The following is a 14,238-nucleotide window of genomic DNA, read 5'->3' as shown; positions in this document are numbered from 1 at the left end:
CCAGAATGACATTAAATGCAATAGTACGGTATAACAACCATGTACTAATTGTAATAAAGCGATGTATGTTTTTGTATGATCCTCAGTAAATTCTACTACATGATTTATGCTTGTATTCGACTTGAAATCAAATAGATAAATAACAAAGCGTGTAATAATCGCTTAATTAATAATTGTGTGCTCCGAGCCCTTCATTAAAAGAAGAAGATTGAACCGTCGTGTTTTTCCGCGTGACGGTGAGAGGCTCCATAGAATAAGGCAGTTGTTCAAAATGTAGATTGTGACATCATAAAAACTCTATAAAGGTGAAACGTTCTGCGCGACGCTCGTTCAGCTCATTCTGCTGCTAAATCACGATAGCGATGGGTCAACGTAGCTCTCGTTGCAAAGAGGCAGAAAAAGATTTTGGGCGTGTGTACAATTGCCATGGTACACCGCCACAGTCTTTCACTAGTTTGCTGGAAGCCCACCCACATCCAGCTGGTGTTGGAGAGGAGGATGTGGATGGGAAAAAGAAGAAAGGGAGGAAGGAGGACACCTCTAAGGAAAAGAAAAGGAGGTTTAGGTTGTGGAGGTGGACCTCTTGTTGGAGAGCTGGTAAAAAATACAGCAGGAAGGCCAGCTCAGTTCAGGGTGAAGATGAGGCTCGGGGTACTGACGCAGCGGCAGTACCATCTAGAAGAAGTCCTGATGGTAAATGGCATGTTTTAAGAATATGTACAAGGATCCGAAAAGTGAAATACTAATTAACAGCTTAGATGTAGTAAAATGAGTATCCACTATGCAATTATTAATTAATATTGTTTGATTAACACTATGTTTTGGTTTATATCCCCTCATTAGATCAGAATTCACTACAGCAGTTCATCTGTACTATAGAGACCCACAATCATCAGGAACCTTCAGGCAGTGACCCTGAAGTCTCTCCTGCAGCAGAGGAGCATCTTGCTGTTCATCCTGATGCAGATGTCCTCCAATCACCAGAATGGAGCGACAACGTCGCTCAGACTCCAGTCGATACCACATCAGACTGGAGCGCTGACATTGCCCAGGCTCCAGTCCTTCGTACTGCATCTGACTGGAGCATCAATGCCGGCCTGACTCCAGTCTTTACCACATCAAACTGGAGTGGTGATTTTGCCCAGGCGCCATCTGACTGGAACATTTATGCCGGCCTGACTTCAGCATGCACCATGTCAGACTGGAGCACTGACGTCACACAGACTTCAGCACCCACTGCAACAAACTGGAGCGCTGACGTCACCCAAACTCCAGACCGCACCGCTTCTGATTGGAGTGCCGATATCGCTCAGACTCCAGTCCGGCGCACCCCTTCCAACTGGAGCAAGGACATTGCCCAGACTCCAGTCTGCACCACATCAAACTGGAGCGCCAATGTCATCCAAACTTCAGTTAGTTCCACAGAGGTCTCTGTGTCACCTCTGACAAGGCAGCTGGAGAAAAATGGAAAGATAAAAATTGAGGGTAAGTTTACTGCCGCAATAACACAACACACACACACGCTTCATACTATATCAGGCCATTTTATTGTCACTTGTTTATTAATTAAACAAGAATTGGACAACACTGCAGTCAATACTTGATATTTCAACTAACCCTGTTTTTCCTTTAATAGTCATCAATTCCTGCCACTATGTGATCGGCGATTTGCTGGGTGAAGGGACCTTTGGAGCCGTGTATGAGGGGAGTCGTCTGCAGGATGGTTTTAAGGTTTCATTTTTTGCTTACAATATCTAGCTAGCAGATTAATCATCTGAATTGGATTCATTTGATCTCTGCATTTATATTCATTGTAAATATTTTTTTTACAATCTGTTTATTGTTTTATTTATTAGGTAGCAGTGAAATATGTCGCAAAGACGGAGAATGTGGAATACATCAGTATCGTAAGTAGGCTGTGCTCTCTACTTTCTCCTCTGTCTATTCAATTTACTGTAAAACATCTCATATTACTATAGCTGATTTTGCAATAGATAAGTTGCCGATGTGATCATTTTGTGAAATACTGGTCTGAATCCTAATTTGGGAATCCATATCCATCTAACCATCATAAAAATTGTATTTCCTCTAGCCGGGTCATTCCAAGCCCCTTCCACTAGAGATTGCACTGCACATCCTCGCCAACAGAGGCCCCAGCATTCCGGAAATAATCCAACTGCTGGACTGGCAGGACCAGCATGACCATTATGTTATGGTGATGGAGCGCCCCTCACCCTGCGAGGACCTGTTTGAATTTGCAGAACGCCACGGAGGCACCATCGATGAAGGCTTAGCTTGTGTCGTCATGCGGCAAGCAACACAGGCTGCCTACATGTGTTGCCGCCGTGGGGTTCTACACGGAGATATCAAACTTGAAAATCTGCTCATTAATAAGGAGACCCATGAAGTCAAGCTAATTGATTTTGGGTGTGGCGACCTCCTTAAGAAATCGGCCTACAAGATATTCACTGGTGTGTATTATCCCTCAAGCCATAAAATTGGAACCATTGATGTGAATCATATACCTGTAGCACCAAATGCTAATGGCTGCTTAGAAAAATGCTGTGATATTGCAAATTTACAGATGTTTCAAAATCACTTTCCTCCAGGCACTGATCAGTACTGCCCCCCGGAGTTTAAAGAGGAGGGTGAGTACAATGGGAAGCCAGCAACAGTCTGGTCCCTTGGTGTTCTCTTGTTCGCATTGGTGTGCGGGGATTTTCCCAACATTGATGACTTGAACAAGATCAATGCAAACAACTTCTCCAAAGCTGGCTTGTCAGAAGGTGAGCTTTTCATGAAGCAAATTGTATAAAGATGTTTTAGAATAACATGATCCGAAAGAAAGTGTGAAGTTCAAATTAATAATCAGACATTTTTTTTACATTGTTCTTCATAGAATGCTGCCAGTTGATTAGTTCTTGTCTCCAGCAAGAGCCAGAGCAGCGGCTTCGATTAAGCAAGATTCTTCTCCACGACTGGTTCAAGGTACTAAGACTAAGATCAGCTAAATCATACTTGCTTTTTGAAAAGTTTGAAAGTCTTTTTTTTGTTTTCTTAAAACTGTAAGACTACAGACATTAGCTTCAGGTAACATTCTTCTGATTCACTTCTGAAAATGTGATTACTGTTTTTTTTTAGGTCACAGATGTGGAGAACCTAAAAACAGTGTAAAAAAAGGACAGGAACCCCTGGAGTGGCTCTGCAGTTGTGGCTTCGGCCCCCAAGATCCCTATCATGGCCCCAGAGGTTCTTGTCAAATCAACAAGCAAGGCAACTTCACTCCAGAGCTCCCTGTCCTAGCCCCCAACATGTTCCTCTCTATGGTGTCTCAGAGGTTGAGCCTCCTCAGAGCTAGTGCCTGTCTCCCTCCACATCCCAAGATGTTCCAATCTGTTTGGCCCTAGTCATAGCTGGTTCCCATGGCTGCCCTCTTCCAAGGGCATACGTTTGCCCTAAAGATTTCTGCCCCAGAGCCAGTGGTGGAGATCACACCACTTCCAAAGTTGGTGCCCTGGTACCACAGCTCCCTATCTTGGGCTTCCTGGGTCCGAGTGGTTTGTGTCAGTGTGTCAGGTTTGTAGTCTTTTGTGAAATCATTAAAATTTATGTGAAAGTAACTTTCTTTGCTCCCTTATATGGCTAGCCTAGAGGGAACTGTAATGGCCCCAGCCAAAGTCAGCACCCAATGCCGGCTCCTTGTCTTGTTTCTCCTATGTCTTTAGTTCCTGTGAGAGCAACCCAAGATTTCTTGTTACAGCCACCTCAGGTGTTTATGGACAGCTTGGTCCTCAAGGTCCCGCACCTGCCCCTGTTTGTGTAATGGTCTTAGTCAAAGCCAGTATCCATTAATGGCGTAGCTCTAGAGCTCCCTTTCTTAGACTGTCCAATTTTCAAAGCTCCCTGCCCGTGATGTTCCTGTCACTACTCCACCATAGGTTCTTGTTTTGAACCTAGCCAAAGCCATTCCCATGGTCTCCTTGGTTCCAGAGCTCCCTGTTTCTAGTTGTCTCAGGCTGCTCTAGTCCAAGTGTTCCATTCCACTCAGATACTAGTGTTAGGACTGCCTCAGATCTTCCTGTTGCTGCCTGTGGAGCCTCTCATTCGAGTTCCAGATATCCCTATCTCAGGCCACCACTGTCACAGTTCCATAGGTCACTGTCACTGCCCATAGGTTCCTATCATGGACCCTACCAGAACCCAAGGCTTTCCCTGTCCTGTCACTGCCATCTTCATAGCCAGCAGTCAAAGATACCCTGTCTTCAGCTGCCCTGGTCCTGCCCCGATCTCCATTCAAAGTAAACAATAAACGTCATAATATGCATGAATTAAACTGCCCTTGTTCATAGTGACAATATTATTCATAATCTGCTGAAGAATTAAGTAAGTAAGTATTAAAAGTAAGTAAGTATTGGTTTATAGAGGTAAGTACTAGTATACACTATAATACTTGTCCACTGGTTTATAATCCATGTTCACTGTCATTGAACTTCAAGTACTGCATCACATAAACATACCACACTTTTCTCATGCCATTCGTTCCATACGATTAAACAATTCAAATGAGGCTGTTTGTTGACAATATACACACATGTGGAAAAGTCACCAAAACAAGTCTTCAGGGTGAGGCTTTTTTTTTTTTTTTTAGTAGTCTTTAGTAACATCTGGTGGACAAAAGACAGAATTACAAACCTGCCCATTAGGTCTCTAAAAAACAGACCAATTTCATAAAAAATATAGACAGTGAAAAATAGCATTCACTGTATAAATAGCATTGTTAATGTACTTTTGAGTGAATGTATAGATTGGGACGCATACTAGTTTTTTTTTGCACTTTTTTGCAGCTCACCTAACTAGTTATATATGGTGTGACAAATCATTTGTAATATATGGTCATGACAGCTATGTACAGTATATATATATATTTTTAAATGTATTATATTTTTAGATGGAGTATATATTTCAACAAAATACACAGCACTGTAAGCCACATTTAGTATTAATTTCAACAGGCATTCCTTCTGAAAGCGGTTTTATTGGTTGTAATTGAACTGTCTGACACTTAAATGATCCTCAAACAACATTTAACATAACACATCAGCAATAAAAAAAATAATCTGGGAAAATAAAATGTTTCATAATCCATAAAATAGATTATTAACACAATTGAAACAGATGCAATGCAGTCTGAGTACTGTACATATATGTTAACCATTACTTCTGTAGTTACTGTCCACAAATAAGTTCAAGCTAGAGTTCAGAACATAATAGTTAAGTGCTGAGGTATAAGATTCTGTCTTCATCCACTTTGAACTCAAAAGTAACACTCAGTTATAGTCAATTAAAAGACCTTGACATAATACTTATATAAACGGGGAACAGATACAGTCCACGGTCTTGTTAAAACTCACAAATTTTTCACTTGAAAGATTAATCAGTCAGTCAAAAGCACAAATAATAAAAGAGCTATTCCCCTTACATACTGATAAAAGCAGCTTTTGTTAGAAGAGATTTGTAGTTTGTGTGCTAAGTACCAATTTTCAAGATTACTAAGTAACCTTGGAAAAAAAAGACATTTACTGGCGTTTTATTAAAAACTGGTTTCTGTTTATGTGAGAAGATTTACAAAAAAGGTGTTTACTTGGCTAATAATCCATGAAAACATGTTGTGTCAGCTATGTTCAGTTACGTACTTGTTGTAATAGTGTGCATTTTAAGTCACTTATTAACTTCCAGGAAATCTTGGCTCGCTGAAGTTTATTATGATGGTGTCTCTTTTGACTGTCAACAGGAGCCGCTGTTTCCTGGTTATGTTCACCCGAGTACTACGCTGCTGCCAAACCCTTTCTTTCTTCCGAAGAGATCACGGCGACAGCTTTTTTCAATGTACTGAGCTGGATACAGTGTGTTTTGTGTAAGTGAATCTTAAGACACGGCACAGCACAGGGATTGAGACACATTCACTAGAGAGATTTGTGTTGCTTATGTGTTTGTACGTGGTTTCCTCTTGACTTTCCTGGCATACAGGAAGTACATGGTGTGTCCCGTGAAAATGAACAGAATGGAGATGATGACAAGGATGCCGAAGTGTTGTGGCTGGGGTACAGAGATGACCATGATGAAGTGCAGCAGGTCCATCAGGTAGTTCATGGAGCTCTGGACTCCATTCACCACCCCACGCTCTGATTCACATATGGTCTCCTGCAAGAGCTGAGTCACTGTCAGGTCAAAGGACCAGAGACCTGGAAAACAACAACACCATATATGTGACCCTGGAGCACAAAACCAGTCTTAAGTCACTGGGGTATATTTGTAGCAATAGCCAAAAATACATTGTATGGGTCAAAATGATTGATTTTTCTTTTATGCCAAAAATCATTAGGATATTAAATAAAGATCATGTTCCATAAAGATATTTTGTAAATTTCCTACCGAAAATATATCAAAACTTAATTTTTGATTAGTAATATGCATTGCTAAGAACTTAATTTGGACAACTTTAAAGGCGATTTTCTCAGTATTTAGATTTTTTTTTTTTGCACCCTCAGATTCCAGATTTTCAAATAGTTGTATCTCGGCCAAATATTGTCGTATCCTAACAAACCACACATCAATGGAAAGCTTATTTATTCAGCTTATTTATGTATACACCTCAATTTTAAAAAATTGACCCTTATGACTGGTTTTGTGGTCCAGGGTCACATAACAGCACAACATATATTATTTTAGGTTACACGTCATGGCGATATAACGTGTACTATAATCAGTTATCATATACGATTCTCACTAATACCACATGACATTTTAGAACCAGAAATAATCTTCACTCTCATAAACTCTCTCATACTTTGAGACTTGTTGTCATCTCTATAATTTCCCTGTTTTATGAGGAAAAAAGTCAGAATTGGGAGATATAAATTTAGAATTGTCAGACATTAAAACCCTTTAACTGTCACCATCCCACCTGTGGGACACTTGGCACTCTTTTTTTTGTTGTCCTTTTTCTCTATCAAATCTTTTAGTAATCATCATAAATCATATATCATTTGAAAGCTTAGAAGCCCATTTTGAAATCGGACATTGTGTTACCATGGAAATTGTACTTTAAAATCTTTTGGCGGTCTCCTCCCCCTTAGTGGGCGGTGTCAAGTGTCATATTACAAAATGCATTAAGCTCTTTTACAATCAAAACTTTTTATAATCTTGACAAAAAACATATCATTGGAAAGGTCTGAGTCTCAGGATTCCATATGTAGTTATTTTGAGATTCTCTGATATTTTGACAGTAACATTTTTTAATGGAGTTTGGATGGCACCCGGTGGCTGTTTGTGGTATAACGCCCTAAATAAAATCTCACAGGAACCTCAATTTTTTTCATATCACCTTCAAATTTGGAACATAACTTACGCACCCGGTGGCTGTTTGTGGTATAACGCCCTAAATAAAATCTCACAGGAACCTCAATTTTTTTTCATATCACCTTCAAATTTGGAACATAACTTATTTAGACATAAGACTATAATTTTATACCAATTTTAGAGTAAAACCTGTTATGTAAAATATTTCTTATATATAAAATAAAATTAATATAGTGCATTTTCTTTACAGTAAATTTAAACTACCATAACTTTTTGATACTTTAATTCTTTTTAAAATCATCTGCTGATTTGTTTTTTTAAAAAGAGACCAACCTTATGTCTGTATTCCAAAGTGTTCATAAATTACAACTATTTAAGTTTGGATCGTGCACCTGCATGCCTATTTTAAAAAATGGGGGGTGACAGTTAAGGGGTTAATATAGAATTAAAAAAAGGAAAAAGCTAATTGTGAATTTTTATCACACCAGTCTGACTTTACATATCATTGGAAAGGTCTGAGTCTCAGGATTCCATATGTAGTTATTTTGAGATTCTCTGATATTTTGACAGTAACATTTTTTAATGGAGTTTGGATGGCACCCGGTGGCTGTTTGTGGTATAACGCCCTAAATAAAATCTCACAGGAACCTCAATTTTTTTCATATCACCTTCAAATTTGGAACATAACTTACTTAGACATAAGACTATAATTTTATACCAATTTTAGAGTAAAACCTGTTATGTAAAATATTTCTTATATATAAAATAAAATTAATATAGTGCATTTTCTTTACAGTAAATTTAAACTACCATAACTTTGATACTTTAATTATTTTTAAAATCATCTGCTGATTTGCTTTTTTAAAAAGAGACCAACCTTATGTCTGTATTCCAAAGTGTTCATAAATTACAACTATTTAAGTTTGGATCGTGCACCTGCATGCCTATTTTAAAAAATGGGGGGTGACAGTTAAGGGGTTAATATAGAATTAAAAAAAGGAAAAAGCTAATTGTGAATTTTTATCACACCAGTCTGACTTTTTTTTTTCTTCTCGCAAATCCAAGTTTATATCAAATCAAGTTTTTCTCAAAGTATCTTTCGAGTATCTCGCAACTCTGTGTTTATATCTCACATTTTTCAGTATTTTGAGAAAAAAGTCAGAATTTTGAGATCAAAATATACGCTTCCATAAACATGACTTTGTTTTGCAGACAGAAGGTTTGAAAATATTAATTAAGCAATGAAACAGTTTTGTTGAAAGATTTTTCCTAAGAAATAATAAAAGATTTTGCCAAATTTTTTAAATAACTAATTCTTTTAATGAAAAAGATTACACATTAAATGTATTAAATGTAACAGTAAAAATTTGTTACAAAGATTTCTATTTGTATTCTATTTTTATTTCTATTTCTGTTTATTTCTATTTTATTCTATCCCCCAAAGAATGCTGAAAAAAATGTATTATAATTTCCACACACACACACACACACACACAAAAGTCTGTTTCCAACATAGATAATAATCAGAAATGTTTCTTGAGGATAAAATCAGCATATTAGAATGATTTCTGAAGGATCATGTGACACTGAAGACTGGAGTATTGATGCTGAAATGCTTTACCATCACAGGAATGAATTACATTTTAAAAATATATTCAAGTTTAAAAAGTACCTTAGTGAGCATAAGACACTTTTTCTTTTTTCAAAATCATACTGACCCCACAAATTTTTTTTTATATTTTAGGACAAAGCAGGCATCTACTCACCAACTCGAGCTGTAATGACTCCAAGGAACAGCAGGATGATGGAGACGTAAGACTCTGGTTCAGTCCCTGCTGGTGCGTTCTCAAATAGCACAGTGTTATTGGTCCAGTGAATGGAGGAACGGTCTGGCAGCAGAGGCTGGTTGCTGCCTCCACGCAGTGGGTATCCGTGCTTCTGGTGACCTCCGGTCATCCCTCCCACATCTGATGCATTCCCCATATTTAGAATGCTGAGGTCCATGGGGCTACCAGGGGCAAACACGGAGCACAAACAAAGCATCAGGCAAACTAGGTGCAGCACGCTGGAAATGACCCCAGTGTTGACCAGGCCACATGCTTTGCGCAGCTTTGTGAAAAGCACAGTACCCAGAAGCCCCGCCACAGCTGACACTCCCATCAGAATGCTGAGCAGCGAGCCGCTGATTCCCTGGGTGTAGGCGTAGCCAGTGGTGATGCAGTCAAAGCCCAGCACTGTGGTGTAAAGGAAGGCCAGGCCCAGGCCGGCGAGGAAAACAGGCTGTCTGTAATATGCCCTCCATCCTTCCCAGCAGGTGCTGAGGAGCCCACGCAGCCGATGGAGGCACACTGGTATTCTGCTTATTTCTTGTAAATGCAGGCTGGTGCTTTCCTCTGAGATGACAGCAGCTGGACATGCTGAGGTCTTGCCTGAACAAACCAAGATGGATTGTGGATTTGGATTATATATCAGTAAGTCTATCTATCTATCTATCTATCTATCTATCTATCGTTCTATCGTTCTGTCCTATCATTCTATCTATCGTTCTATTTATTATTTGTCTATATATCTTTCTATCTATCGGAATCCTTCCCAGCAGGTGCTGAGGAGCCCACGCAGCCGATGGAGGCACACTGGTATTCTGCTTATTTCTTGTAAATGCAGGCTGGTGCTTTCCTCTGAGATGACAGCAGCTGGACATGCTGAGGTCTTGCCTGAACAAACCAAGATGGATTGTGGATTTGGATTATATATCAGTAAGTCTATCTATCTATCTATCTATCTATCTATCGTTCTATCGTTCTATCGTTCTGTCCTATCATTCTATCTATCGTTCTATTTATTATTTGTCTATATATCTTTCTATCTATCGGACGGTCTATCTATCTATCTATCTATCTATCTATCTATCTATCTATCTATCGTTCTGTCCTATCATTCTATTTATTATGTCTATATATCTTTCTATCTATCGAACGGTCTATCTATCTATCTATCTATCGTTCTATCTATTATTTGTCTATCTATATATCTTTCTATCTATCGAACAGTCTGTCTGTCTGTCTGTCTGTCTATCTATCTATCTATCATTCTGTCATTCTATCATTCGTTCTATTTATTATTTGTCTATCTATGTATCTTTCTATCTATCGAACAGTCTATCTATCTATCTATCGTTCTGTCGTTCTATCTATTATTTGTCTATCTATCTATATATCTCTCTATCTATCGAACAGTCTGTCTGTCTGTCTATCTATCTATCTATCGTTCTATCTATTATTTGTCTATCTATATATCTTTCTATCTATCAAACTGTCTGTCTATCTGTCTATCTATCTATCTATCGTTCTGTCGTTCTATCTATTATTTGTCTATCTATATATCTTTCTATCTATCGAACAGTCTGTCTGTCTGTCTGTCTGTCTGTCTCTATCTATCTATCGTTCTGTCGTTCTATCATTCTATCTATTATTTGTCTATCTATATATCTCTATCTATCGAACAGTCTGTCTGTCTGTCTATCTATCTTTCTATCTTTCTATCGTTCTGTCGTTCTATCTATCGTTCTATCTATTATTTGTCTATCTATCTATATATCTTTCTATCTATCGAACAATCTCTGTCTGTCTGTCTGTCTGTCTATCTATCTATCATTCTGTCGTTCTATCTATTATTTGTCTATCTATATATCTTTCTATCTATCGAACAGTCTGTTTGTCTGTCTGTCTGTCTGTCTGTCTGTCTATCTATCGATTGTTCTTTCTATCGTTCTATCTATCGTTCTATTTATTATCTGTCTATCTATACTATATATCATCTATCGAACAGTCTGTCTGTCTGTCTGTCTGTCTGTCTATCTATCTATCTATCTATCTATCTATCTATCGATTGTTCTATCTATCGTTCTGTTGTTCTATCTATAATTATATCTGTTGTTTTGCTGTTCTTTATGTCCATAAGGCATACATTTTTCATAACTTTCAAACAGGAGTTTATTAATCCCACATGTAAAGTTTGTCTTTTCCTTTTTTGCTAAAAATTTGTTATATGAATGTCAATTCATTGTTAATTCTTCTTCCTTTCCATAAAAAATTTAACTGCATTTCATTTCAAGTTCAGAAACTAAATTGGAATTTTAAAGAAAAAAATCAGTTCTGAATAGTGAATAACACATTTCTACAAAGGTATCGGTAAATGAAAACTTCTGTAATATGCTATATCCACACCATCAGGTGTCAGTATGAGGCGATATCTGCAATATCGACTAAAATGCACACCAAACTACTGAGTGCAACTTTAAATATACATTATATTTCATGGGTTTGAATCTTTTATTACCTTGTGAGCGTTTTCTTTCTCTTTTCTTCTTTAAATAGCTTTGATGTTCCATAGCTGGTGGTTTGACGGACAGTGCTGGTACAATCCGGTAGACTCTGGAGAGGAAGATGAACTCTACAATGAGGGACACCAGATTCCATCCTAAGATGAAGCCACAGCCAACCACATTAGAGGCCAGGGTCATTACCTGACCCACCGCCAGTGGAGCCAGGATGTTAGTCACCTGATCGATCCGCCTCATTGTAGCATTCATTCCTGTATCAGGAGGTAATCAAAACTCAAAATGTTTTTTTACAGAATATTTGTGTGTGCATGGTAGTTGTAGGCTTATTAGAACATTGCACTGTTAGCTTAGCAGCATGCTAGCATCAAACTCTGCTGAAATCAATTGAGTTTTTTTGTGCACCATGTGGAATTGCTACCTATGTAGAGAAGATACAGTCCATGTTTATTTGCAAGTAAATGCAGTATCTAATGCATTTGATTGGTAAATTTTAAAACACCTATGATTTCCAATTCACAGATTAGCATTATGCTAACAGAAGTAAAGACCATACCTGCGAGGTGACCACGGTTGTAGCCTGTGATCACCACTATCCAATCTCTCTGGATGGCAATGGTGAGAGCTGTGCTGGCGAGGTTCGCCACATCTGCCAGGACGATCACCACCGTATAACAAACCACCTTGTGTGAGTTGTGTGATGCAATAAGTTACTATGCTATGTCATAACAGCAGGAATGCTTATGTTCAGCAATGACTAGCCAGAGACAGTAGGCACACAGTGCTACTCTGAACACATAATTGCATTCTGAATGGGTATAATAATGACACATTTTTAGGGTACAAACAGTGTAAGAAGGACTTACGGTTAGCCACCCGTCCCAGATTTCCTCAATCCACTTTTTGTACGAGAACACCAACATGAGCACAATGCTGCAGATGGTCACTGAGATATTCTGAATAAATAGGGATGCGTGGGCCACTGTTGAGATGGATAGAGGAATTATGATACTTAAAATAAAAAATAAAAAAGACTGAGAAAAATGTTTTCTGTCATATTTATTATTATTATATATATATTCTCAAAATAAAATAAGAAAATATATATATTTTTTATAGCCTGTTTAAGGACCTTTGTTGTTGTTATTATTATTTATATTTTTTATAATTTATATTTTATATTATAATAATTTAGTTAGTTCATTAGTTGTTTTTTCTTCTATTTTTTCATGACAATTCTCATACATTTTTGACAATTTAAATAATAATTAAAATGGTGAAATATTTAATCTTGAGAATATGGAAGGTACTTAATTGTCATGTAAATTTATGATATATTAATGCAAATAATAATAATAGTGCAAAATAAATAAATAAACCAGACATGACATCTCTCTCTCTCTTTTTTCTTTTACCCTAAATGCACTACATAATGCATTTTCACCTTTGTTTCTCGGGTTGCGGTCAACCCAGTCTCCAATCAAAGCCCCTAATAAGAGCACCGATCCGGCCACCACCAGTCCAAAGATGCCAGTTAACAGCAGGTTATGCCCATACAGCTCAATCAGGAAGACAGAGATGGCGAAGTGCCACATGCGATCACCCTGGCATGCGAAAAGACATGATCAGCTCAAGATATCATACCTGAGATATCATAATTCACATCTTTTGTGTGGTCCTCAAAGTATCATGATAAAACCTGTAATAGTGTGCCAGAGCTCATGCCCTGTTTACTGAGTGCCAGCATTGCAGATATGAAAACAGCTCCTTACCCACATAGATAACGCTCCGCTCACATAGATGAGGAACTTGGGGCCCTTGAGGTAGATGAGGGCTGATCCTATGAGATAAAGAGTTTTTAAAGATTTATTACTTGTATGCGCATTTGGTTGTAGAATAATACACTGTTTAAAGCCAGACAGCAAGAACAAGTAGGTTCTGCAGATTTTAAGCATCTTCTAATATAAAATAGCAGAATGTTTCCCTATTTTAATCACTCTTTAATAAGCCTTACCTTCAATTTTAAAAGGATTGTTTACTTTCTAAACTCATTTGGGGTTGTTTTGGTTTTGTTTTGCTTACTTCCATGGAGCACAAATGTAAAAATGATGAGATTTATGTTGGTCGCTCCATACAACTATGATAAATGGGGTCTTATGATTTTAGATTAGTCTCATAAACCATAAACTCAAGTACCGGATCACTCTGATTCATGAAAACCATCACTGTATTTTGTGAACAAGTTAAAGTTGATCAGACATTCGCATACTTTCCTCACAAACTGTCAAAAACATGAAAAGCTTGGCTGGATTTACAGTAATTAAATTTGAATCGGTTTGTAGTCCAAAACAATAAACGTGTATATACAGTATAACTGTAATATCACACTTGACTTGAATAGATCAAGCTTTTTGTACCTTCTTTTTGGTGTTATGGAAAAGCATGACCTTCTCTGAATGTTCACTAAATTTGTGTGAACTGTTCCTTGCATATTCTGTCAAGCAAACTGAGTGTGTAGTTATATGGAAATATCACAGGTA

The 14,238-nt window shown here is 37.8% G+C and overlaps 2 protein-coding genes across 2 annotated transcripts in view; one reads left to right on the top strand and one right to left on the bottom strand.

Annotated features, from left to right (window-relative positions):
* Window positions 1-362: 362 nt before the first annotated feature.
* On the top strand, window positions 363-3,202 carry LOC107596718 (serine/threonine-protein kinase pim-2-like). Its single transcript, XM_016287516.1, has 8 exons — window positions 363-693; window positions 844-1,485; window positions 1,637-1,731; window positions 1,857-1,907; window positions 2,093-2,471; window positions 2,610-2,786; window positions 2,900-2,988; window positions 3,142-3,202. Exons 1-8 carry the CDS (start codon window positions 363-365, stop codon window positions 3,172-3,174), a joined length of 1,797 nt encoding a protein of 598 aa, XP_016143002.1. The 3' UTR covers window positions 3,175-3,202.
* A 2,288-nt stretch (window positions 3,203-5,490) lies between these two features.
* LOC107596717 (solute carrier family 40 member 1) overlaps window positions 5,491-14,238 on the bottom strand; it is a 10,409-nt gene continuing 1,661 nt past the window's right edge. The window contains exons 2-9 of the mRNA XM_016287515.1: window positions 13,471-13,538; window positions 13,143-13,302; window positions 12,565-12,680; window positions 12,255-12,381; window positions 11,698-11,952; window positions 9,957-10,073; window positions 9,126-9,788; window positions 5,491-6,242 (exon numbers count right to left, since the gene is read on the bottom strand). Of these exons, the coding sequence (XP_016143001.1) occupies window positions 5,983-6,242; window positions 9,126-9,788; window positions 9,957-10,073; window positions 11,698-11,952; window positions 12,255-12,381; window positions 12,565-12,680; window positions 13,143-13,302; window positions 13,471-13,538 (1,766 nt within the window). The 3' untranslated portion in view covers window positions 5,491-5,982. The remainder of the gene's footprint in view (window positions 6,243-9,125; window positions 9,789-9,956; window positions 10,074-11,697; window positions 11,953-12,254; window positions 12,382-12,564; window positions 12,681-13,142; window positions 13,303-13,470; window positions 13,539-14,238) is intronic.

The sequence above is a fragment of the Sinocyclocheilus grahami genome, unplaced genomic scaffold, assembly GCF_001515645.1.
Source record: "Sinocyclocheilus grahami isolate Dianchi unplaced genomic scaffold, SAMN03320097.WGS_v1.1 scaffold222.1, whole genome shotgun sequence".
Taxonomy (NCBI): domain Eukaryota; kingdom Metazoa; phylum Chordata; class Actinopteri; order Cypriniformes; family Cyprinidae; genus Sinocyclocheilus; species Sinocyclocheilus grahami.
Note: the sequence above shows the minus strand (reverse complement) of the source record. Positions and strands in the feature narration are given on the sequence as shown.